Here is a 25,580-nt window from a genome sequence, read left to right on the forward strand (position 1 = left end):
TACATGATCTTTAAAAATTTTGATGGCATACCTTTAATTATAGGATTGTCTATCATAATTTTAGTAATAATGTATTCAATGACTATTTTTTGTTCTTTGACATATTCGTTATGATTAAATATTTAATATTAATGTGATTGCTTCGATGTTCACTTTTGTTTTTCTTAACCATACAAATTGACAGAGTTATCAGTTCAATGAGTTAGAAAGAGTCTAAAACACTAATCTCATATACAACTTTTACCATATAATATGCAAGTTATTCTCAAAACAAGAAACAATCTCAACTTCTGTAGGAGAAATAGTAGTTAAGATTTATTTTGCACTTCTATCATATATAGCTCCTCTAGATTGTATAGAAATGTAACCAAATGTCTCCTTATAATTGATTATTTCTATTTGAGTGAACCCTCTAACTACAAGTGTTGTCTTGTATCTCAGTGTTGCCTTGCGAGTCTTTATTCGTTTTAAAGACCCATCCACATCCAATGACTTTTACACCATCAGACAATTCAAAGAGATTCAACACTTTTTGGTTAAACGTCATAAACTTCATCTCATCTTTCATACATCTCCATCAGTAATAGAAAAATAAAAGCCAATTACAATCAAGTAACAGTTGGTGTAAGAAAAATATATTAAGAGCTTGTAAGTTGGGAGAAGAAAATATGTTATAGTTTCCTAGAGATTAGAAAAGAAAAAACATCATCACACTAGAACTTGGAACTTACAAAACTTCGGGTCTCATGGCACATGATCTCAGAAACTCCTTAATTATACATGCATTCCTATAAATTGAAGCAGGCTTATAAGCTATAACCCCCCATCTCTCACTCCAACACACGAAAAAGGACTACAACAGAAATCACTAACTTCAATTCCAATACCGTAGAAGGTTAAAGAAGATGTGTTTGTGTTAAAAGATCAATCACTAAAATCAAAGCTTCCACTGTGAGAACTGCTGCCATTGTGACTATGCAAGGAAAGGCCTCTCAAGTGGCCAGCCAAAGTAGCACCATCCTTTTTATTTTCCTGAAAATATCTCTCCCTCTCCATGTGTTTTGAAGGTGGTGGTGGAATTGCCATGTGAGGAGGAATCACAGCAGGTGCAGGACAATTATTAGCTTCTCGAGATGGCTCTAAAGATAGTGGTCTTATTAACGGACGATTGAGTCTCTCTTCAAGCAAACCAAAGTGAGGAAACTCAGGTTCCCTTTTTTCATCTTCAGGCCTTGCACAAGCCTTTCCTTTGCGTAATCTACCACCATTGTTCATACACAAGTTTATTAGCCCACATTCACACTATACTCATAAGCTCGGTTTGAAGTTTCTTTTTTTTTTTTAATAATCACTTAACAGGAAAAGAACCTAAAGAACTGGAATGAATCGAATTCATTGGGTAAAATAAATAAAAAGAAAATGAAAGGAGTATTCATGATACTGTTTCATTCTTGATAAAGAAGGGAATATGTTTAGCATGATGAAGAATGTGCAAGGTACCTCCGGAATAACTGTTCTGGTTCTTCTTCCTCTTCTGCTTCTTCACACTCCAAGTGATTAGCTATTGTCATGGCTCTGCCCGAAAGAAGTGCATCATGTCTTGTAAGAACCTTCTGGAGTTGCTCGTTTAATTCAATTGCTCGAGAAACTATCCTCTCATCACTACATACAACCAGAGAAAAAGCAGTTCGTGGTAAAAATTAAACATTGAGCAAAGGCATTCATGTGAAAATACATTAGTATTACTCAAATTTAATTCATGAGCAAAGGCGTTCATAAAAATATTTCCAGTTTCAGATCAAATAACCATTCGAGCAATTGATATATTAAAATAATGATTCATGAGTAGCTGCTTATGGATTCATTTGCAATTTCCCCTAAATACATCAATGTTTCCATTATATATTATATATATATATATATATATATATATATATATATATATGTATATATATATATATATCACTTGAAAAATAAATAACATGTTCTCTTGGTTCAATACAAAAATCTACAGCATATGAATCATTGAAATTGATAAGTATCAGCAAAATTTCTAAGATACCACGGACCAGAAGCAAAGGCATTACAATCAATCCTCTCATTGCAAGTGTAGAAATAAGAAAACAAATTGTGTCTGTTTTTAACAGAAAGATAATTTTAAGCAGCCTTACCGAGATGTCATTACAAGATGCATTACCCTTTGCTTCTGAAATGAACACTGCTCAACAAGATCAAGAGTGAATTCATCTTTTGCTGCCTAGAAAAGAAAAAATACAGTTTCAGCTAAAGATGGAATGTGATTGTTTCATGGTTCATTCATATATCTCAGGGTATTTGATTCATAATAAAATATATATTTAAAAAACATCATAGTGATTTGTCCAGTTCCTTTTGAAAGCATATGCCTCACTAACTTTTGAAGTTTTTATACAAAAGTTCTTAATGTTTCTATACTAGCTCTGTTTATCATCATCGATCACTATCTTGAGCTATTCAATCTCTGTGCTTGTTGTCAATCTCAGTCAACCAAGCACAACAAATTTGAGAGAACTTTGACTGAAAGTTGAACAAGCATGGTAGAATTGTGGATGCGAAGACAAGTCAAGTATGAATCAAAATAAGGAATAAGTCATATTCTAGAAGGTAAAATGTGGTTTTAGGATGACAGGTCCTTGGCTCACCTTAGGATGTTGGGCATTAATGGCATCAAGGACTTCTTTTAAAACTTCTAACGCATTACAAGCCTTCTGAATAATGCTGCCAAACACAATTGCAGAATAAAAGATGTGCTTATCTGGATCAGAAAAATAATTGCAGAATAGGATATGTGCTGAGCTGGATCAAAAAATGACAGCAACAAACTATTTTTAGATTAATATTTCTTCTTCTCCACCAGCTCAGTGGAGAGGTCTCCAGATAAAGAATAATCCATGCTTCTGAATTTATAAAAAAAAAAAAAGGGTGGGGGGACACTAGCAGAAAGAATCTAAGGAAAATACATTTTCAAATGTAGTTCATTTCATTGTTTCATTTGATAAAAATGATCAGTACATCCAGGCATATCTAGTAAGAAAAGGATTTCTAAAGAATCTGTCCATAAGTATACCAAAGATGAAGATAAGTCACCTAGATTCAGCAACCGTTTGGGACTCTGCTTGATGATGTCTGGTCGGGGCCTGATCTGTGTTCGGTACATTGTTAATCTCATTAAGTTGAGAATGAGGACGATTTGATGGGGTAACTTGATCCCTTTGAGGAAACTGCACCCCAGCACTCTGGAGAAGGGCAACACAAAGTTTAGCTTTGCCAAATGATAAACTAGTACCCACAAAAATTGTTTCCAGATGATCATTTCTATCACACACACACACACACAGAGAAAGGCGATACGAGAGTCATGACTGTCTATAATTCCGGTAGAAAAAATATCAGAAAGAGAAATTTAATAGAAAAAATTGCAGATTCTCAAAGTCTTTGAAAGGGAATTCACAGCATATTTATGGGCCACCAATAAAGGAAAAATACCATCATCTACTAACCTAAAAAATTTGAGATCATTCTTCCCACTTCATACAAACTTCTAATATAACCTTTACAAATTTATAATTGCATTTCATAAACCAAAATCAAAGACTACCATATGAACTGGTGACCATACCCAAATTCAGCATATGCAAGTCAGCACTAACTACCTTCTTCAAACATGAATTCAAGAATAGGGTGTGCAATATCAGCTTCTTACTTCATTACTCTTTCTAGTAAAAACTAAAACCTCACATTATAAAACCCATAATGCCTAAATTACTTCACTTCTTTTCATACTTGCTAAGACAATAGTCTAGCTGCCACTTACTAATCAAGTAATATATATATCAGAATCATAAGGAAATCTCAGGGTTGTACTTCACGTATCTGTACCTACCACCAAATCATAATATGCATTATAATACTGTGGGAACTTTCCAGAAGCACCACCAAGGGATGTTTGTGTGGCATCTAGTAGCAGAAATATCCGCTCCCTTACAGGCAAATCTGACTGTATGCAAAGAAGAAGAGAAAAACAGAGAGAGAGAAACAGGGAGTAAGAAAAAATAACTTTGATAAAGAACAATAGTCTGTGGAGAAAACTCACTTTTTTCTTCACAATTTTTACAAGAATAGGGATGATTCCTGTATCAATCACCTGCTGGTGAACATGATCTCCAATATTGTTCATCAACATTTCTAGCAACTAGAAAATCAACAGATGATACACAAGTTAGTACTACACAGTCGTATAAGAAACTAAGTAATAGAAATATTAAAAAGAGAAAATCGCATAGCCAATCTTCATTTAAGGTATGCTGAAAAATGTCATGCCAAATTATCTTCATATAAGTTGTGGGTGTAGTGAACACTATCTAGAAAATTCACATAAAATACTATAAACAGACAAATTCATGAGTTGCTATACTCACCAAGACTGCATAAAGTTGAATATTAGGGTTCTTGTAACCCAACCTCTTTTTTATAGCTTTGACGACATCTCTAGCCTGCCTGAATATTCAGAGGAAAAAAAAAGGATGGTCAATAACATCCACATTACTTGTAGCCCAGGTTTACTCTGGGCACATTTATGATACCACAAAACTTGAACGTCGCATAACGAAAATAAAGTTTTGTGGGGTACTTTTTATCATGAGCGACTAATTCACAGATTTCAATATTTTTTATCCAATCAGTTTCAGCTAGTTTCTCGCTTGTTGCAGCAATGACCAAAGCTGCCATTTTTTTTTTCTGCATAAAAAATGTCATAATTCAATAAAATATAAAATTGATAAGATACTTCAGACTAGAAAGCAAACATTGATCAGAGTAAATATCAATTGAAACTAAATTAGATCCACTTTCGCTAACTAGAAACAAACGAGATCTATCAGCAAAGAGACAAAATATAACCTTAAATAATAATTAATCCAAATTGAATACCAAACAGAGAATAAGCATAATAGCACCACATAATATAGTACTATAAACTAAAACATGGATTCCATATTGCATAAGACTGTTAGCCACTGTATATATAATTTCACAAGGGAAGTCCAAGTTAATTGATCAACAACACACAAAAAAAGTTGCCATCACAAGACTCAGAATTTGTTCTATATAAAACATCATCCAACATAGGATAATTAAAGTGACCTCAGCAAGAGATGAAACTCACATGTTGTGGCAGAATCAGAAGAACAGTGTTAAACTAAATGCCTAGCAACCAAATTCTGAACCACCTGTATGACATGAGCGACCTGCTACAGCAAAAAATTTAAGGCGAGATAGTTCAGCACTTAACCCAATTACAATATCAGTTCAAAGAAATGGAACTGAGGAAAATGAGAACGAATTATAATCTTCGTGTCCGCAACCCAAATGATCAGATCTTGATTAAGGCACATCAAAGACGACAGTGAAAGTAAAAAGTGAAACCTTAAAACAAAACTTAAAGCATTAATGATTCCTGGAGAAAAGATTACAACAGCAGTAGTAATAAAAAAAATATTTTTACCTGGTATAAAGACAAAGATCACGAGGAAGATACCAATGATTCACTGATGAACATGAGAGAAGTTCAGCATTCCAATTGCAACCCGGAAGATCAGTTTAGCTGCTGCTTTATTCTTACCCAGAGAGCTTTTTTTTTTTGTTAGCTTTGAAGTTGAGAGCTTTTTAACATATGATGATGAAATAGTTAATTGGGTAAGTGAGTACTAAAGTTAGAGTTGTGACAAATAACCAGGTTCTCAAAGACATGAATGAAATTGTGCTGTGCGAAGAAATGAATACAGTACGAGAAAAGATACTGAAAAATAAGGTTTCGGGTTGGTTTGTGCTTGTTGTTTGTTAAGGTAATTGAACAAACTACAACACCGCCACGAGACCTGTCCCTGTCTTGTCGTTCCTCTCTCCAAAGCTGTATCTTCTTTTCCAAGGAGAAGCTGCAATTTGATAACCTCACCCTCTCTTCTGTTCACTCGCATGTGTTTCATCCTTTTTACCTGATGACACGTGTGATTCAAGTTTTTAGTTATTTATTAGAGAAATGTTTTTAATCAGATAAAAAATCTTGAAATCTTTAATTTTGCCCCTTTTTCTGTTGATATCTAGTCGGAATATTATCCAGATTGGGGAACGGAATGGTTAGGATACGAGTAAAATTCGTAGGATAAATAGTCTCGTATATGTTCGTATATGTTGTATATTTGTTTGTAAATTCGTTATGGTTATGCGGATATTTGTGTTTTTTTTTAATATCTAATAAAAGTCAGTGAGTATTAGGTAAGTATTTTTATTTTTTTAATATTAAATTATATATTTTAATTATAAATTCAAATAAAACATCATACATATCATTTATACAAAGTCAAAATAATTTATTTAAATAATAGTTTATAAAAAATAATATATTTTAAAATTAATTAATGAAAAATAATTCATTCAAAATTAATATATTAATATTTAAAATTTTTTAATTTAAATTAAAATATAGTGGATATATACGTATGTACAAAAATACACATACTCGTTATTTTTGAAAGATATTTATTTACAATATTATTTTTTATCCGTTGTGTAATTTATCTATGAATACTTACAAGTATGAAGTTTTTTATATCAGTAATCATAATCATAGTTGATAATCAAAATGGAAAAAATAATATTTAGAAATTAAAAGTATAAAATATTTTTATCTTATTTTTCAATATAAACTAGTGTAGTATTTGCTTTTATTATATCATAGATATGATTTTACTAAAATTAATTAGAGAATTTAATTTTCAATTGATTGATATTTCTTTTACAAATAATATATATATATATATATATATATATATATATATATATATATATATATAGAGGTAAATAGTCAATTAATCAAAATACTCTATCAAAATTTGGGTAAGTTGTATTTTTTTTAGTGTAATTTTATTTTTAGAATTTTTGGAAGATAAATCTTAATTGATTTAATCAACTACAAAGGAAGAATATAATGATGACATGATCAAAGGAAGAAGTTGGTTAGGATGGATTAAAACTTTCAAAATCCGAGTTATTTTGTTTAGAAGGCAAGTTATCTCACGATACGAAGAGCAAAGCTAATTAATTATAGTTATTTATATGTATATTGAATTGATTTTATTTTTTATTTTTTAGATTGTATTGACTTTGTCTCTTAATTAAAATTGGATGGAGTTATAGTGAACTAAATTATATGGTTTTGATTTTGAATTGAGGGTTTTGAATAGTTATTTCTAATTTGAAATTATTCGTATGTAATTAATATAAGTGTTTAAAATATATTAAGATGGTTCTTAATCATTGAATGGTTAGATGAATTTGTTATACCATTTTATATTATTTTTTAGTTCTTTTGTAGTTTTTATTTTACTTTTAATTGTCACACATCCCATTTAAATATAATAGATATACTTAATAAAACATCACAAAATTATAATACTAAAGGAGCAATCAGATGAACAGGATAAGAAAATTAACTGATACAGTCATCCTTAAGAGTACTGGGAAGGAAGCTTAGACATACTACCATGCCATGAACAAAATAGAGTCTAAAAGCTGACAGTATAACAGTTTGCAAAAGGGGTTCCCACTAGGACAACTGTTACAAAAAGGCCCATAACCGTGAAACTACTCCTAAGAGCCACAAAAAATAGGATACTCTAAGCTGCACCGCTGCTACCACCAGACCCACCTTGAACGTTTCTCTCATCTGCTCCCACCAAAAGGTGATCATCGCAAAAAAAAAAAAGAAAGACAAGCACGAACACGAAAATGAAAGGGTAAGCTAGTGTAAAATCATTTGAACATATTATAACAATCAGGTACTTAAAACAATTCCAAGTATACAACACATTAGGCACACTGAATCATGTTATGGCAAGCAAGCAGGACAATATGACTCTCAATTATTCGGATAAATATAATAAGATCGGATTCACTGGACGCTTGCCCTTGTGGTGACCTCTACTGCTCTGCAGAGCCATTGTCAATGGGTTTCACCCTACCACACACAAGGTTAGCCTTCAAGCATCTAAGGTCATTATTCTGCCAAAGACTAGGGTCTCCCGCTACTCTCATCACTTGGATCAGTTTGCTCTACATGAGACTCACTGATCCTTTAGAGTTTCGGGATGCGATCATTACTTGAATCCTTATCCTAATTATATACACTCCACACCACCATGAGATCTCCCCACGAGACTCATGGAATTACGCTATCTCACAACCAAAACCATGTTTCTCATACCATTTCCATTACTTTTATTTCATTCATCCAACTCTCATGTTAAAACACCACCAACCCACAATTTCACGATCAATCTCATACCAAGCATGCCAATCTCATTCATAGGATTCTAACAACTAAGCATATTCACGTACATCATGTTTAGGAAGAGTAATCTAGACAAAACATGCAACAAATCATCTAACCATTCAAGAAAACAGTGTCAGGACGCACCAATGCACTAGCCTCGCTCAAGCTAGGAGCCCTCACTCGGGCAAGGGAAGTTGCCTCGCTTAAGCTGCAGGCTCTCGCTTAGGCGAGACTGCAACAGCAGCCCCTGGGAGATTTCACAAGCTCTCGCTTAGGCAAGGCCTTCTCGCCTAAGCGAGACGGTGTGTCGCTCAAAACGCGAATGGGCCGCCTAGGCGAGCGCTCGAGGGAAAACCTTAGGCGAGCTTATGCTATTCTCGCCTAGGCGAGACGAGCTCGCTTGGGCAGAAATATCATTTCTCCCCCATTGTTCACGTATGCAGGGCAAAAAAATAACACAAGATCACATCCAAAGAGTTCAAGCCAGCCATTGGCACACGATTTAAAACACCATTCAAGCACCCACAACATATAACAGAACATAAACATGCAAGAATAACTTTAAACTTAAAAACCTAGCTTCCCTTACCTGGATTTAGGACAGCAAAAGCAAACATACCCAAAGCTAAGGAGCACCATAGCTCTAGTAACTAGAGTGGTAAGCTGAAACGTGGAAAAAAAATAGAACAAGACGAAGTGTGGGGTTAAACCCTAACCAAACCAACTTTCCCAACAGAAAAAGGGAAGACTAGTGAAGAAGGTTCTAAGGCTCCACTTACCTGGAGGTAGAATAACTTTAGCTAACTCAAAGATGGAAAAATCTCTGTGCCCTAGCAAAGATCCAGCTGGAGTCAAGAGTGTTTGAGGGAGGGAGACAGTTTTTGAAAAGGAGACAAGTGCAAAATGAGTGAGCTGAAAGGGGTATTGGGGTCCCTTAGTGGGTTAGTCTTGGGCCTACGAAAAGGTCAGGCCCAACTCTTAAAGGCTGAAAGGAAAAATGGGGCTTATATCACTTAACTGGTACAAGAAGTACTTATTAAAGTAAGAGAGTCAGAATTAACAAAGTGTTAACAAGTCATGTTATTGAGTGATTAAATTTGGATTGGATGTGAATTTAAGAGGATGAATTTGTGTTAATTTGTGAGTAAAGTTGTGGTTATTTATAATAATAAATAATAATGAGTTAAGTGGATATAAGAAGAAAGTTTATTTATGATATAATTAATAAAATTTAATAAATTTATATTTTTAATAGATTGAATTATAGAATTATCGTTTTAACATAAATATAAGAAATGATATTAAAATAAAATTAAAATTATTATTTAAAAATAAAAAAATATAATTCAGTATTATTATCATTAATAACCTAAAATAATTTATTAATATTTTTAATAATAACTTGAAATAATTTATAATATATATCGTTTAATTTAACAAACAAAAAATATTTCTAGTTCTATTTAAATTTGTTTCATTTATTTTTTCAAAAATGAATTTATTCACGACGAAGGTGTTGGCAACATCTTTTAAATTAAAATCAATTTCACAAATAGTAACTTTTAATACATGCACTCTTAGCTCTTAATTCATTTTTTCTTGTATTTACCAAAAACCATAGATACTTTAAAAAAAATATAATTATTATTAGAAATAAAATTTGTTCTCAAATTATATAATACAGACTTTGTATGATACAAAGCTTGTTTAGTATTTCCAATTTAAATTAATACCAAACTGGCATACAAAAAATAAAGATTCTTTGTAACATTACATTTTTCATTACCTTTATGTTTAGTGTTTATTTAATTGTGTAAGATTACGGACACTTTTTGTTCTCTCAAGAAGGGAAGGAGAGAATGGAGCATGCTATTTTAAAAAATAAATCAAGTGTTTATAAAATTAAAATTACGTTAATGGAACTAATTTACGTGTTTAATTTAAATATGTGTTTATATTTATATAATTATCATATAAACTATATGATATATGTATATATTTAAGTAAAATAATACTTTTTAAAAATTTAAAATATAATTATTATTTTAAACAAAATAAATCAACTCATAAACGTAGAACAACCTAAGTTTATTAGATCACAACTAAATAGATTAGATAAAAGAATGGTCAATTTAATTTAAATTACCTTTTTTTTTGTCCAATCAAATTATTTAACAGATATTGTGTCCATAATTTACATGTGTCACCGAAAAGAAGTGAAGGGTGAAGTTATCATTAGCTACTGAGTTTTGTTTTGGTTGTTCCACGTGTCAGGTATGGTCCTCTGCAATATATTCGCAATACACTTGTCTTTTCCCTGACCTTTGATTGTGTTATTCGTTTTTAAAGATAATATGATTGTTAGAAAAACATATTTTTATTTTATAAGAAAAAATATATAATAAAAATTAACTAATAATATATATATATATATATATATATATAATGAGTGTAAAAATTGTTTAAGTATCAAAATATCATAGTATATCTGAAAAACAAATAAGCACTCCCAGTGTGACTATATTTATTTCACTCACTTAAAATTTAGATTAAAATAGGTATCTAAAGTATATTATTACTCAAAATTTACCTTCCCTGAATTACGTACCAAAGAAAAACATCCTCATGTGAGACTTACTAATTCAAAAAGATCCTTACCATATGGTTGATAAGAGTTATTCTCATTTGAAAAAATAAATGCAATTTTAAAATATTTGTCTTATAAATCAAATTAAATTGGACAAAATATTAAACTAATTGTTAATTATTTATTTAAAATAAATATCTGTGAAAGTATATATTAGGATCAACAATTTGGCATATTTTCATTTGTAACAAAAAAAATGTAGTTATGTAAGTAAAAAATGTATTTTGTTTAATAATATTTTTAAATCAATTTATAGAATAATAAAAACATTGGATTTTGGGATTTTTTTTGACATTTAAAGTTATAAATATTGTAATAAATATTAATGATAACGGTTTAAAAACCTACAAAATAATTATGAGTAATAGTTGTTTGTTAAAAGATCATTATATATTTAGACTTAAATACTTTTTTGTCCTCATTTTCGTAGTGTTTGTTGCGGATGATCCTCATTTTGACATAATGTTTAAAATGGTCCTTATTTTTACCGATTATTTTTACCGAATGTTTAAAATGATTATCATTTTCGCAAGGTCATTTTCTGTGACGCTGTTTAAATCAGTAACGGAACCATCTATACAATACACGTAACACACCTCAATGCAACCTAATACAAACAGTGTCACCTATACAGTTCTCAGTTCTCTGTTACTGACTTAAACGGCGTCACAGAAAATGACCAAATAAAATACGAATTTTAAACATTCGACAAAAATGAGGACCATTTTAAACATTCTGTCAAAATGAGGATCATCCGCAACAAACACTACGAAAATGAGGACCAAAAAGGTATTTAAGCCATATATTTGATATCTACAAGAATTTAAAGGTTTTAATTATAAAAAGCTCATGATAATCATTATATATATATATATATATTAATTCATTACTATATTATTGATATATAGAAAAAATATCTATTTAATATTTAACAAAGGTAAACCACCATATATTCAATGCTCGTAAGGATACAAAATTCAAATTTTAATGATAATATTTTAAAATGCTATATTTTAATTATATATCCCAACGTATTTTTTTTAATAAAATAAGCTTGTGCATAGTAAATTTATTAAGAAAAAAATGATAAATATTATTTATAAGAAACATAAACTAATATAAAACCAAATTATCAAAACAATAAATATCATTAAAAAAAAGTAAAGATAAATACTTCTATATTGTCCTTTTATGAAAGGAATCAAGAGATGCTCATCCAACTTAAGATTAACCAATTCGTAAGGATTAAAAATGTTAACTGGAAGTATAGAGTCACAACGAAGTTTACATCCCTTTAAAAATTATTTACAACCTTAGATCAAACTTCCTCTCCTCTTAAAGTATACCACAAAGATAATACTAATTATAAGTGAAAGTAAATTCTTTCTATTTTTTACTTTTTTTTTTATTTCAAATTTATAGTTTTCCCTTTCTTTTTAATTAATTAATTACACTTTTTATTGAATAGTTTCTTTAATTAACGGAATGAAATTAGGGATAACATAATTACTCATTAATCATTTTATATTATTATTTAATAAGCTTCACCCATTCCTTCTATTTATATATAAAAAAACATTGTGTGGCACCATGTCTTATCTTATCCGAGCAAGCCATATTGGTCTTATCCAAATGTTACTCCTAAAATACTCTCTGAATATTTTACTAACTACTTACTTATAGCTTCAATGGTTGGTTTAAATGTTAAATTGAAAAGTATACACACTCTCGAAAAAGGTTTCTTTTTGGATACAATTTGTTTCATATAAAGAATTGAATAGGAAAAGAAAACAATGGAGTTCGGTTAAAAAAAACTAAGGAATTGGTTTGAAAATTGGTGTTTCAATTAGCACACGACTCTAATTCTTTTTGTCGCTGAAAATTGTCTTTTCAATATACGTACACGACTCTAATTTATTTGAAAACGATAATAATAAGCTTTTTCTGTATTTTTTATGAAGATTGAACGAAATTAAGATGAAACACTTAATAATAAATTGAAGAATTTGAAAAAACGTGAAAGATTGAAATTTTATAATCATAACATCTGAGGGACTAACAAAATTTCTTTAAAAATCACAAATGTGAATCATATCACGTTCGTATACTTGCTTGCCCAGTCAAAAAGGATAAGAGTAAATAATGGTTCACCTGTTGAAAAATATCAGTTCAATAGTAAGGTAATTAAATTGTAAATCACTGTTAGTAGGATAATATTTAAAGTTTCAAGTATGCCAAATTTATTTTATTAACAGTTTCAAGCATTATAAGAAAAAAAAAAATCAGACATCGTCATAATGGATTATAAAAATATTTTACTAGGTCCACGGATTTGGCATTTTTCTAACAAGTTGCTGTCAAGATTGGGTTGAATTTTGGGGTACGATGGCATGTCAAGTTTGGATGTGTTCCATTGTTGTTTAGATTTAGTATATAATTCTTATAGAGCAGTAATCATCATTCACCTCACTCAGTGCTCGCAGGTTGTCGTGATCCCTCGCAGCAAATTGTTACAGAAATTTCACAAAATGGCCTTAGCCATGGTTCGTAGGAATCTCATCACCCACTACACCAAGTTTGCATCTTCTTGGAGTGTGTTGTCTCGCCATTCCTCAATCCATAACCCTTCCTTGGAGTCTGTTTCTCCATTTCATAGCCAATCTGGTGGTGGTGGTGGTGGAGGTGGCGGGTTGCCGTCTTACATGCGTGGAGCTGTGTATTGGGAACCCAATAAACCTCTTTCGATCGAGGAATTTCACATGCCTCGCCCCAAGGCCGGTGAAGTTCTCATCAAAACCAAGGGTAAGGGTACCCTTTAATTCTTGTGCATGCATAACGTTAATGGGAACGAGGGTCTCCCCCCAAAATTCAATTTTTCAGTATTATCTAATGCCATAATGTGTCTTTTTAACTCCATCCCGTTCAATTTGGTTATACATTGATATGATTAGAGATGTCAAGTGAGAAATGAAAGGGGGTGAAAAAACTTGAAGGCTGCTTGTAGAGTATACAACATTTTACATAACCACTACTTTCGATGGTTGTTTTCGAAGTAAAAGAAAAACACTGTGTGGAGGAATCCTAGAGTCCAAAGGAGAAGAAAAACATTTTGCTTATTGTTGGATCTAATTGTCTTTTGGTGTGGTTATTGATGTAGCCTGTGGAGTATGCCACTCTGATCTGCATGTTATAAAAGGTGAAATTCCGTTTTCCAGTCCTTGTGTTCTGGGGCATGAGATTACCGGTGAGGTTGTTGAACATGGACCACAATCTGACAGCAAAACAATTGAAAGGTGAAAGATATTGGAAATGTGAAACTCTTTAGCTGCTACATATTTGTGCCACTGTTTGAAAAAAAAATAGTTATTCTAGAATCTCCTTGTTTCAGGCTTCCCGTAGGGTCCCGAGTTGTTGGATCCTTCATCATGCCTTGTGGCAACTGCTCCTACTGTTCAAAGGTAATATTGCTTACTATTCCACTCTATATTACATGAATCCTTGTTCAGCCCTTGATGTTGTCTCCAAATGGTATGCAGGGTCATGATGATCTGTGTGAAGCTTTCTTTGCCTATAACAGGGCTAAAGGAACCCTCTATGATGGTGAAACTAGACTATTTCTTCGAAACAGTGGTTAGTATCATTTAGCTATTATTTCAAGCCTGGCTATGGAAATTGATAGTTTTCCCCCTGCTGCAGTAGTGATTATGATATTATTCAAAAGTCTACCAATTTGACTTTCTTTGTCATATTTTCTTTATCATCCAACTCAAGCAGCATCACCATTACACTTGTTAGTACTTGATAGTATTCACATACTACTAATCCTGAAGCCTGTCAACCTCCTTTTTCATGGAATAAGAGCAAGCTCTCAGTATTTTTGTTTACGCAAGCTTAATTGTAATGGATTATAATTTGCTACTGAGGTGTGTCCATAATGCCCATTTTTTCTGAACTATGGTATTTTATATTCAGCTTGTACAAATATATATGTTCTTAGAGTGTATTTATCCATAATTATGGAATCATTCAAGATTGGAATACTGAAAATAGTTTGCAATTTTTAATAGGAAAACCAGTATACATGTACAGTATGGGAGGGCTTGCTGAATACTGTGTTGTGCCAGCAAATGGAGTGGCTGTACTACCAGAATCATTGCCATATCCAAAGTCTGCAATTCTAGGATGTGCTGTTTTTACTGCTTACGGTGCTATGGCTCACGCAGCTCAAGTGCGTCCTGGTGATTCTGTTGCTGTTATTGGAACTGGGGGTGTTGGTTCTAGGTAAATAATCAATCTTCAAATTATTTGTGTGCTGATAAATCTTCACCTTGCTGTACCAATTGCACTTTATATTTGTCTTCAAATTATCTAGGTGAACAAGAAAAATCAGATAACTCTTGTTTGTGGTACTGTATATGTTACCTCTGCTAAATATGGTCAAGCCTAAGTGTTTGGAGCTTGTAATAATAACCATTTTATTCACAACTGATTATTTCTATGTGGCCTAAGTTACATTTGTTGAAAACTAGTTCTGAACAATATACATTTAAGAGTCTGATATTATTCAAAACATTATATGTGCCAGCAACTTGGCTTCTGAGAACCTGAGATGTAAGAAGATTTGTATAAATTATAAACACCTCAGGTCACTAGATCAGTTGATACTCGTTTACAGAATTGGTAGGTTTCCTATGTTGGCCATGAGCAACTGGCTCTAATCAAGTTGTTTTCCCGTTTAACTTTATATCACTCATTCCAGTTGTTTGCAGATAGCTAGAGCCTTTGGTGCTTCGGATATAATTGCTGTGGATGTTCAGGATGAAAAGCTACAGAAAGCAAAGACATTTGGTGCTACTCACACCGTAAATTCAGCAAAGGAGGATCCCGTTGAAAAGATAAATGTATATGCATATTTCTTTTGTCACACTGTTTACATTTTCCTTAATTGCATATACCTTGAATCACAAAATTTGCTTGATAATTTCTATAGCCCTTTAAGTAACTGCTGCTTCAATAAAATTTAAAAAGAAAATAAGCTCATTGATTTCGTGTTTATATTATATTATATTAACCTTGACATACCTAATGGCTTGTGTAGTCTGCCAAATCACCTTTTCACACCCGCACGCACGTTCTATCTATTGGCTGAGACATGTCATCAGCTCAAACGTTGGCGGATCTAAGACTCTAAGTTAGTGGGGACAAATAGAAATTATTTGGATCTCAATTCAATGACCTTTTAAAGTAAAAATAAAGAATTATGTGAGACAAAATTAGGGAAAGCAAATAAGATGAGAGGGGGCAAAATAAACTTTTTTTAGACATATGATAATTTTAACAAAACCAGAGGATGCGCTTGCATACCTTCATATACACGTAGGTCTACCGGTGTGCTCAAACCATCATGACAATGGCATCATTTGATCACTTGAAGACACCCTTTTTTATTTTTTTTGTAATAATTCACACAGGAAATTACTGGTGGAAAGGGTGTTGATGTTGCTGTAGAAGCCTTGGGGAGACCACAAACATTTGCTCAGTGCACACTAAGTGTGAAGGATGGTGGAAAAGCCGTAATGATTGGACTGGCACAAGCTGGTTCTTTAGGAGAGGTCGATATAAATCGGCTTGTTCGCAGAAAGGTATGTTCTTTGTATGTATGTATGTATACTTTAACATTAACCACTACCTCTATTTAGAATGAATCAGTGTCGATGAAGCATGTTAACCAAACACACCCTTTTGTTTTGTGCAATGTTTGATGGTTGTATTATCTTTTAATCTAAACATATTAAATTTGTATTTGAGCAGATACAAGTTATTGGCTCGTATGGAGGCAGAGCGAGGCAAGATCTTCCAAAACTAATTAGATTGGCAGAAACAGGTATATTCAATCTTGACGATGCTGTTTCTAGAACATACACCTTTGAGGAGGCAGCAAAAGCATTCCAAGATCTCAATGAAGGAAAAATTATTGGGCGAGCTGTGATTGAGATTATATGAGTGTATGTTCTCAGAAGTGCTTTTGTGCAGCATCAGCTCTGCTTCTCACAGCCCAAAAGGGTATATGTGGTTTGGAGTTGCAAGGTGTTGGTGCCCTGAGAACACAAATGGAGAAATGTCTTTTTATGTGACATTGCAGGGGCGTGTTCAAATAAAAACTGTTTCTTTTTTGTCCATTGCTTTGCTTCGTAAAGCAAGGTGAAAGAATAATGGTCTCTGAATGCTCATCATTGCCATGTTAAAAAAATGTGTTGAATGTATGTATAAGCAATGCGTATCAGTTGTCTATTGCCTCTTGTTTGACCAAGATGTTTAGGACGGTTATTTATTAGGCTATTGTCTACGAAGTTTGTTGTTTTTAGAATTCCCTTGTTACAAAGCCGGTACTTAAACAGATCACTTTAAAACAATGAAATTTACTTGGTACTAAATTTTCCTATTCACCAAATTTTGAGAAAATATTAGTGATTGTCCTTGAAAATTTTGAGGCTATCATTATTTATTTTTTCTTATTCTTAAAAGAGAAAAGAATGATGGAGATATTAGTAAAAGTAACGAAAATTAATTTAATAAATTTAACTACTTGAAAATTTATTTGTTCTCTTTTATTTCCATCAAATACTATGTATTCATGCTTATTACTAGTTAAAAGTAATTTAATTTGGAGTTTGACTTTTCTTTGAGTGATAAAAAAAGCAAACTTCTTAGGATAAAAATGTCTAAAAACGTTCAATTTCACTGGAAAATCAATTTTAACAAAACTATTTTGCAGAATTAATTCCATTCAAAAGGAAATGTAAGCATAGTTGGAGTTCAATTTTTTTGGAAAAGAAGCTCGGTCAAGTTTTACTTATATCTCGGCGGAGTCAGATTAGCTTAAACTGAAACCTTTAAGATATTGATATACCTGTATAAGGACAAAAATATCTTTTTAAAGAAAAATTGCATTGATATTTAAAATTCTATTTTATCAAAATCCATATACTAGTCGCTCTGTTATTTTTACAGTAGAAATAAATAAATAGTAAAGAATTGTTTTCCAAATTGTTAAAAATTGAAGAAAAGTATCATTACTGTAGAAAACAAAACACAAGAAATGAACGTTGAAAATTAAAATAAAAATACAATATATAAAAACCAGCGATAAAAAAGTAATCATTAGGGTCGCAGTTTAATTTGCATAAGTCCCCTATAGAATGCTAAAAAAACCTAAACCAATAATATTCAAATAAATATAGAAAGAAGTCGTAACCTTTAAAAGTAACAATAACGCATACAAGAAAGACTACTAAAATAGAATATTTAATGTAAAAGAGGAAAATATACTTTTCTACACATTGAAGAGTATAAAAAACAGTATAGTAATTAAATGGAAAAAAGGTGTCACTATTTTCAAAATAAAAATTTAAAGAAAGAATATTTTATAGTTTCAAAACAAATAAAAAGTATTTTAATTTATTATTTCAAAACCAAACTCTCAAATAAAATTAAAAAAGAACTAACCAAAAAAAATTGGTATTATACAACTTAAAAGGTTAGGGCCAAGACAGTTTTCTGAGTAAATTTGTCCCTAGTTTAATGATATACCCGTCCGGTAATAGCTGCATCCGCTCAAACTGATAATCAGTCAAAATGGAGACAGATTTGTTGACAGATCCGGAATGCTTGTGAATCCCTGGCAGTTCTGAAATAATTTCTTATACCTGTTTCAGTTACTATTGAAGAAGAGAATAAGTAATGTACAAAATTTCTGAAACAAGCATTATACATACATGCTTGTCCATCATCAAAAAATGGAGCGCAAAACTACTTGGTCTCTACTACTGTCAACGCAATGGATCAAACTCGCTCCTTTGAAAGTTCTAAGTTTTACTGTATTTGCTCCTACCACAGCCTATTCTTCTTTCCACTTGTTAACATATCTGAGGAAAGCATTGGCTGGATTCTGCCTAGGTGGAGCTCTAACACGAGTAGACCTACGAAGTACAGATTCATCTATAATCCTGTGCATCAAATCCTTTGACCTTTTCTGGAGTTCTGAGCTGTAAACATACAAATACAAGGAATGAATCACAAAAGTCATGAGAAGAATTGCAGAATAAAATCCAAGAGTTAATTAAGATAACACGGAGGCAGCTTTCAATCTTCTTAAACATTCCTATATAATTCAAATGTTTGTTAGATAAACTACAACAAACTTGAACTATAAAAGTAAATTTGAATCCCAAAAAAAATAGAGAATCGCAGGCTTTTTGGTAAAAACTAAATAATAAACTACACTTACCTTCGTTTCCTCAACTCTCCTCACTACCACATCTCTTAATTTTGCATGGTTATCTTTCACATTCAATTATTCAGTTAACTATAGTGCGGTAATTCACAGCATCTAAATCGTAAACATGATTGACGGAAATCGTGTTATCTATTCTATCACCGTCACTGATATAACTCCATTCGTAATAAATTAGAGTATACCACATTTCACTTGAGCCGCAGCTGACAACTTCATAATATATGGATTGGCCAAACTTGGAGATCATTCTTCATAAAAACAGTATCAATCTAAAATCACACATGCACCAGCAAATTTCTGATTTATTCCTGCATTTACTTTTATCAGCTAACAGTACATGTGACCTTAGAAGTATAAGTGCATATTGGACAAGCCCAATAACCAAGGCTTCTGTTGTGAAGTATGCATTAAGATATAACTAACTGTGCAAATACAAAACAAAGGAGAAAGCTATCCAGGTATTATACATTGAAAATAGAAAACAAGAGAAAAAACTATCTGGGTATTCATATATATTGAAAAGGGTATTCATATATTGAAAAACAAATCTAACTCACCATATTTTAGTATAATATTTTTGTAGTTGCTTTTGCAGTGCCCTTTCCCGCTCACCCTTGCAATTCAGGGAACTCATCAATGCATCGAGCTATTCAAGCAACCAAGCCATCGAAAAAAAAGAATTAGAAAAGAAAAATATTCACAAAACAAAATAACAAAGGGAAAAAAAAAATATTAGCATGTAGTACCTCTTCCTTACTGCTGTAGTATCCCCATTCCTTGGAGTCAGAGCTTTCAACAAATATCCGCCCATCTCGGCGGAACCACCAATACCTATTGTGATCTCTGTCTTTACCTAATGGACTTCTACGAACAAATCGTTTCTCCATCTCCTTTTCGAAATATTCTTTCTGTGCAATAGGCAATGTCAATAAAACATCAATTTAAAGAACAGATAACAATCTAAACAGGGAGACAGGCAGCACCCTCTGTTCTTTACTATTCTTCTCTGACAGATCCTCCTTATCAGCTTTCGACTGTTTTGGTGATTCCTTTCTGGACAATTCTTTTCCATTTTTAGTTGGTTCTTTCAGATCTGAATTTAGCTTCTTATGCGTCTTTTTTGAAACAGGATGTAAAGGCTTGATCTCACTACAAAGTAGGTTTGAAAGGAAATAAAGTGAAATGGATACCCACCAAATTGACGATTTTCATAAATATAAATTGGCAAGCAGAAACAGCACACAGGACTAAATCTAACCTTCTATCCATTTGTCCGTTTTGCCCAGATGGTTCTATCTCTACAAGACTTTTCTCATCCATGTCTCCATTTTGTATACCATGATTATCATTCGTTGGGACTTTAGCACCATTCAGAAGCCCATCCACAAATCCATTGCTTCTTGACTCAGCTTTCAACCGCTCCTTTTCTTCTCTTGTCCTCCTACACTCTTCCCTTCTAGAGGCCCCAAGTGCCTGCCGCTGTTCAATAATCTCATCTAACTTTTCCCTGAAAATTGCAGTTTCAAGGGCTTGATTGACCAATTCGGATAAGATTTCTAATTTAGCGCTGACATCTACAAGGCCATAATGTCCCCGTTTTATAGTTGCTTCATGGTGCCGCAGTTCAGGAATATTGATCACATCTAGGAAATAGCATAAATATTCTGTCCAATTATTCATTGTAATCTGAAAATAAAAGTGAATGAGATATTGTCACAATAAAAACAATAATGAGAAAAGCATTACCCAAATCATCAAAGATACCAGACATAGGAAGAAGAAATACTCAACAGGGCAAAGCCATCTCACAAAATATGAACGATTATCTATTACTGATACTAATACTAGAAAAAGATAAATGCAAGTCAGATGATAACCTTAGACTTTAATTTTTGGTTCTTCACAGCCAAAGAGTATTCATCGCCATCTTTGATGAGAAATCGAAAAAGTGCTGCATGAGATTCCACAAGGAGAACCACATTGCTATCCTTATGACAGATTGCATTTTCAAAATCTTCTAGAGAGTAAGGCCAAAGGTGTAACAGTCTACCAAAGGAATTAAGCAAATCCCAAACCATTAAGAGATCCCCAACACAACTCATTGGAATGTTGAAGTCTTTTGATGGAGAAGGACGATCAGTGAAAACAGGATCGTCTGGACCAGGCTTCACCAAGAGATCATCAATTGGGTATTTGATAGCTTCATTCTTCTGTTGAGCATTTTCTGGAAAAATTTGCAGTTTCAAAATCCTTCTCAATAAAATTAAATCACAAGGGAAAAGGGGGTTTCAAGGTTTTTTTGTTAAAGAGATAGTCTGTATTATGATACCGATACCAAGTACAGGGGAAAAAAATATCACAGCATTGTAGTTTCTAAACAAAAAGAGAAACTGCTTTCTACATAGTACATAGGTAAACAACAAGAAAAGATGCATCTGCAGTCTCCACACCACCCAATAGAAACAACAAGGAGCGAGGGGAAATTTGAATTCCAAAAATCCATGCCTTATAAAAGTACTGTATAATGAAACAAATGATTTAAACAACTCTACCTTTCTCTTGGCAAGAATCATCAACTTGTGCCCCATTCAACTTCTTCCTTTTACTGTTATCAGTGTCTTCCAGTGATTCCTAGAATTGATACAGATAATAATGCAATGAAATTCATTAACAAAATAACAAACCAATCATAAAAGCCATATATTAGAATATTAAGCCCGTGTTCTTGTCATTTATCAATAATATTATACTTCTATAAAAAAAAGTGAAGCAGAAGCACCATGTTTCCCTTATTCGGTCTACCTCATTTTTCCTTTTCTTGGAGCAAATTAAAAGTCCATCTCTGTAAAAAACCCTCCCTCTTAATTCTTCAGGAATGTCAGTTGATATTCCATGACTTTTTGCTAGTTCATCATGTAAAACCCATGGGGCATTCCGGCATGTAGATTCCCGAATAAAAGACTTCAAAATATTTCTACTAAAAAGCGGCTTCTTATGCACCAAATCTTCTGCACAGAGTTCAGCTTGTTCACTTATACTTTTGTTTTTGTCAAGCCAAGCTACCTCATAACAGAATGTGTCAACTCCTTTCTGAATTACTTTTAATATTCTGCATGGATGTACTCCATCACCCTTTTTCCCATGTAGCTCAGCACCGACAAACAAACGTTTCTGCAATTTTTCACCAATAGAATCAGCAAGATCCTTTAAAGGGAGCATGCCTGAAAAACAAAAAGATCACTAATCAGTCCAGCGCAAAGTGAAAAGTATTGCAACATTTTTCGGATGAAGAGCGTTCCATAATCAAACTTGAATCAACAGCTGGCATGTCTCAACAACATTTTAGGCAGCAACTCTTAAACATGCATGGCTTGTGTAGTTGAGTTTTTAAATTCTTAGAAACGTGTCTTTTACTATTTTACGTTACTGTTCACAGAACACAAGCTCAAGGAGTCTTCACTCCAGACAAGTTGTGTTACTGCTTTACACTTCAATTTGATCGCAGCAAGTACTGCAAACATCATAACTTGAATAGTCAAAAGTCTAATATATACCTCAGATACAAGGAGAATTAAAAAATAATCTATGCTACATCGCCAAGGACTTGTCTAGAAAGAACCCAAAGTTCTTATATGCATCCATAAGATAAACCTAGACCATGCTTTAATTTGCTGTTCAGCATTCTGTGATCAAAAGTTAGGACCTTCTATAATGCACAAATGAAGAACTATGTAAACAAAGATATATCAAAACTGAAACTCCAACTGTCTCTACGTCAATAAAAAGATGACTCGTAAGCATATTATAGAGATTAATCTTATGGGTACACATGAATAGGCTTAAAGTCTTAACAAAGCAGTACACAGGTTAAACCAACCCCATAGTTATTCACTAATGCAATAAAATATTAACTTGTTTGTAAAGCCAACTCATTCAATCGAGTTCACAAAGGTTAGGAAGCACAAGACTCAGGGTATATTTGAGGCATCATCACATACTGAAACATAAGTGGATATTTTATATGATACCATTCTGAATAAATATGGGAAACTTAGTATCATCCCCTTCATTAGACACTCGAAAACTATACATCCAGACAAAATAGGAACCCATCTATATACTGTATGTTAACCCTCTACATTAACCTCCAAAGCCTTCATACAAAGTCAGCAGATACACAGGAGGTATCAGAAGTGCAGAGAACATCAGAGTTATTTATGCAGAACAAAAATTATACGGCAATACATAAAGTAAAAAAGGTAAGCATCATCATGTGAACAAATATTTCTCCATAACAGAACTCAGAGAGTAGTTCTTACTGTATTGAATAATCCCTAAAGCAGTAGTCATTAATTCCTTAGGAAACTGTTGAACTTTCTCAGTAGCATGCTGTTCAGACACCATAGCCTCTTCATAAGTCAAGCCAGTTTTTCCAGTGACTTTACACATCCAAACCCTCTGACGGTATTGATTCAATTGCTTCAAATAATCACTGCTATATGTTAAGGAATCATTATCCTCTCATTGCCGGGACCAAGATGGAATGCCAAAGACATATTATTGATTAACTATGCAACAACTTCCCTAAGATGCTAAAAAAAGGACAACTCAATCAACATTTTTTAACCACTTTCAAGTTAAAGACAAAAAAGTAATGATGTCAAAAGTAAAACAAGAGCAATTGAAGGTCATATAGGATACGGATAATCTCGAAAGATTTCTTTTGTAAATCGAATTTGGTAAACAGGCTCGTCTGGCTTCAATTCCTCGGGGGGCTCAGCCAAGGCAAAAGGCTTTCTCCTTAAAAGAGGCATTGGGTAAGAACCTCAGTTCTTCTCCGATACCCGCACCTTACACTGAGATTTTTACAGAACAGAAATCAGTCAATGGTATGATCTTAGCAGTTCAATTGATGATTGGGGGCAAAAAATAAAAGAATCTCGACAGTTAATGAAGAAGCAATGAGCAATAGCAATACAGAAGCCACTGGAAATGCATTTATTCTGACAGTCTGAACTACATTTATTCTAAGAATCTTAAGTCTGAATCACGTACACGAAAATCATTCATCCATGAATATTTATCAAGAAATGCAAAGCAGAGGGGAAAATGCCTGAATTGCTTTTTATTTGGTCTCCTTGATCAATCACGAGCAGATTACAAACTAAAGAAATAAAACACGTAAGCCCAGTCTAACCCAAAACTAGAAGATACTCTTCCCTCACCGAAACACACTCTCAACTGCATCACAATCTCATGCGATTCAAGCTCACTCGTCCCGATAACTATTCTCAAAAGCAGGAACCCTAAGAAAATCCCAAAGACCAAAATCTACGACTAACAACAACAAAATCAATCCACAACAATCTGCACCACAAAATAGAAAAATAACATCACCAAAACCAAGCCTATGTCCAATGCAACAAGAAAGAAACCAACACAAAACCCCAATACTTGTGTTCGAAAACCCAAAAGCAAGAACGGAAGAAGAAGACAATCACACACATTCATACTGTCCAATAAATGCACGCAGCGTAAGGTCCTACATTGAAAACCAAAGCTCAAAGCATTGCAAAGTCCCATGAAGAAACCCCAATAGAAGAAAACCCTAAAATGGGTCCTCAATAGGGATCTCAAAAGGCGTAAACTCCAGTGTACCAAAAAACACGCAAACGCCACACCAAAACGCGGCACCGAATGTCCAAAACGCACGCACAAAATAAAACATAGACGACACAGCGCATTCACAAGAACCTCCGGAACCGAAACAAATGAAGAATTTAGAATCGGCGAAAAACCCCAGTTCCCGCCACAACCAGATATTAGGTAATTACAGTTGAAAGTAAATTAATTAAATAAACGAAGGACACGAAGTTGCAGAGTAGAAGAGAGAAAGTGTGTATGGAATAGAAGAGAGGGAATGAGAGAGTGAAGAGAGAAGATCTTACAGTGAAGAAGTTGGTGAATGTTCGAAGGAAGAGCGGAGACACGTTGTGTTTGCGATGTTGTGTCTTCGTTTTTGTATATTCGGAATTGCGAGCGAAGAAGTTTCTCACCTTTTCTTTTTTTTCTCTCTGCCTCCGCTCCTTGTGTGTGGGAAAAACACACTATTCTTATTTTTATTTTTATTTTTATTTTATTATTTGTTTTTTAATAATATTTTTATGCCAAATTTCCAATTGCGACTCCTTCCCACTTTAATATTCTGGCACTACTCTGCAACACGTGTTTATTCTCGCTGCATCTTGCAATTCAAATTTCGGAGTTTT

The 25,580-nt window shown here is 33.0% G+C and overlaps 3 protein-coding genes and 1 long non-coding RNA gene across 9 annotated transcripts; 1 reads left to right on the forward strand and 3 right to left on the reverse strand.

Moving 5' to 3' along the window:
- Positions 1-619: 619 nt before the first annotated feature.
- On the reverse strand, positions 620-5,957 carry LOC114174874 (ENTH/VHS/GAT family protein). 3 transcript variants are annotated; one of them, XM_028059603.2, is made up of 11 exons: positions 5,543-5,957; positions 5,204-5,285; positions 4,670-4,776; positions 4,458-4,536; positions 4,133-4,231; positions 3,923-4,036; positions 3,127-3,275; positions 2,682-2,757; positions 2,172-2,257; positions 1,501-1,662; positions 620-1,258 (listed from the first exon to the last, which is right to left on the reverse strand). In XM_028059603.2, exons 3-11 carry the CDS (start codon positions 4,765-4,767, stop codon positions 925-927), a joined length of 1,197 nt encoding a protein of 398 aa, XP_027915404.1. In that variant the 5' UTR covers positions 4,768-4,776; positions 5,204-5,285; positions 5,543-5,957; the 3' UTR covers positions 620-924. The 3 variants fall into 3 exon arrangements, with proteins under 3 accessions (XP_027915404.1, XP_027915405.1, XP_085527189.1); XM_028059604.2 differs by having other exon boundaries at positions 5,204-5,288; XM_085671063.1 differs by lacking the exons at positions 5,204-5,285; positions 5,543-5,957 and having other exon boundaries at positions 4,670-4,791.
- Positions 5,958-7,524: 1,567 nt separating this feature from the next.
- Positions 7,525-9,253, reverse strand: LOC114176396 (uncharacterized). Its single transcript, XR_003602997.2, has 3 exons — positions 9,148-9,253; positions 8,958-9,031; positions 7,525-7,762 (listed from the first exon to the last, which is right to left on the reverse strand). It is a non-coding gene; the product is annotated as an uncharacterized LOC114176396 (long non-coding RNA).
- A 4,125-nt stretch (positions 9,254-13,378) lies between these two features.
- On the forward strand, positions 13,379-17,306 carry LOC114178640 (GroES-like zinc-binding alcohol dehydrogenase family protein). Its single transcript, XM_028064656.2, has 9 exons — positions 13,379-13,395; positions 13,490-13,817; positions 14,173-14,308; positions 14,404-14,473; positions 14,552-14,645; positions 15,083-15,296; positions 15,775-15,916; positions 16,487-16,657; positions 16,827-17,306. The coding sequence occupies exons 2-9, from the start codon at positions 13,544-13,546 to the stop codon at positions 17,016-17,018; spliced, it is 1,293 nt and encodes a 430-aa protein (XP_027920457.1). The 5' UTR covers positions 13,379-13,395; positions 13,490-13,543; the 3' UTR covers positions 17,019-17,306.
- A 1,211-nt stretch (positions 17,307-18,517) lies between these two features.
- On the reverse strand, positions 18,518-25,416 carry LOC114174904 (uncharacterized). 4 transcript variants are annotated; one of them, XR_003602764.1, is made up of 12 exons: positions 25,260-25,416; positions 24,013-24,167; positions 23,631-23,803; positions 22,114-22,532; positions 21,864-21,942; positions 21,189-21,535; positions 20,570-20,997; positions 20,295-20,460; positions 20,058-20,219; positions 19,869-19,957; positions 18,791-19,060; positions 18,518-18,702 (listed from the first exon to the last, which is right to left on the reverse strand). XR_003602764.1 is itself a non-coding variant. In XM_028059637.1 (11 exons), the coding sequence occupies exons 2-11, from the start codon at positions 24,123-24,125 to the stop codon at positions 18,913-18,915; spliced, it is 2,124 nt and encodes a 707-aa protein (XP_027915438.1). In that variant the 5' UTR covers positions 24,126-24,167; positions 25,260-25,416; the 3' UTR covers positions 18,518-18,912. The 4 variants fall into 4 exon arrangements, 3 of the variants coding, with proteins under 3 accessions (XP_027915438.1, XP_027915440.1, XP_027915439.1); XM_028059637.1 differs by having other exon boundaries at positions 18,518-19,060; XM_028059639.2 differs by lacking the exon at positions 25,260-25,416 and adding an exon at positions 24,858-25,014 and having other exon boundaries at positions 18,518-19,060.
- Positions 25,417-25,580: the final 164 nt, after the last annotated feature.

The sequence above is a fragment of the Vigna unguiculata genome, chromosome 3 (genome assembly GCF_037176805.1).
Source record: "Vigna unguiculata cultivar grain cowpea cultivar isolate G323 ecotype 2 chromosome 3, ASM3717680v1, whole genome shotgun sequence".
In the NCBI taxonomy this organism is placed as follows: domain Eukaryota; kingdom Viridiplantae; phylum Streptophyta; class Magnoliopsida; order Fabales; family Fabaceae; genus Vigna; species Vigna unguiculata.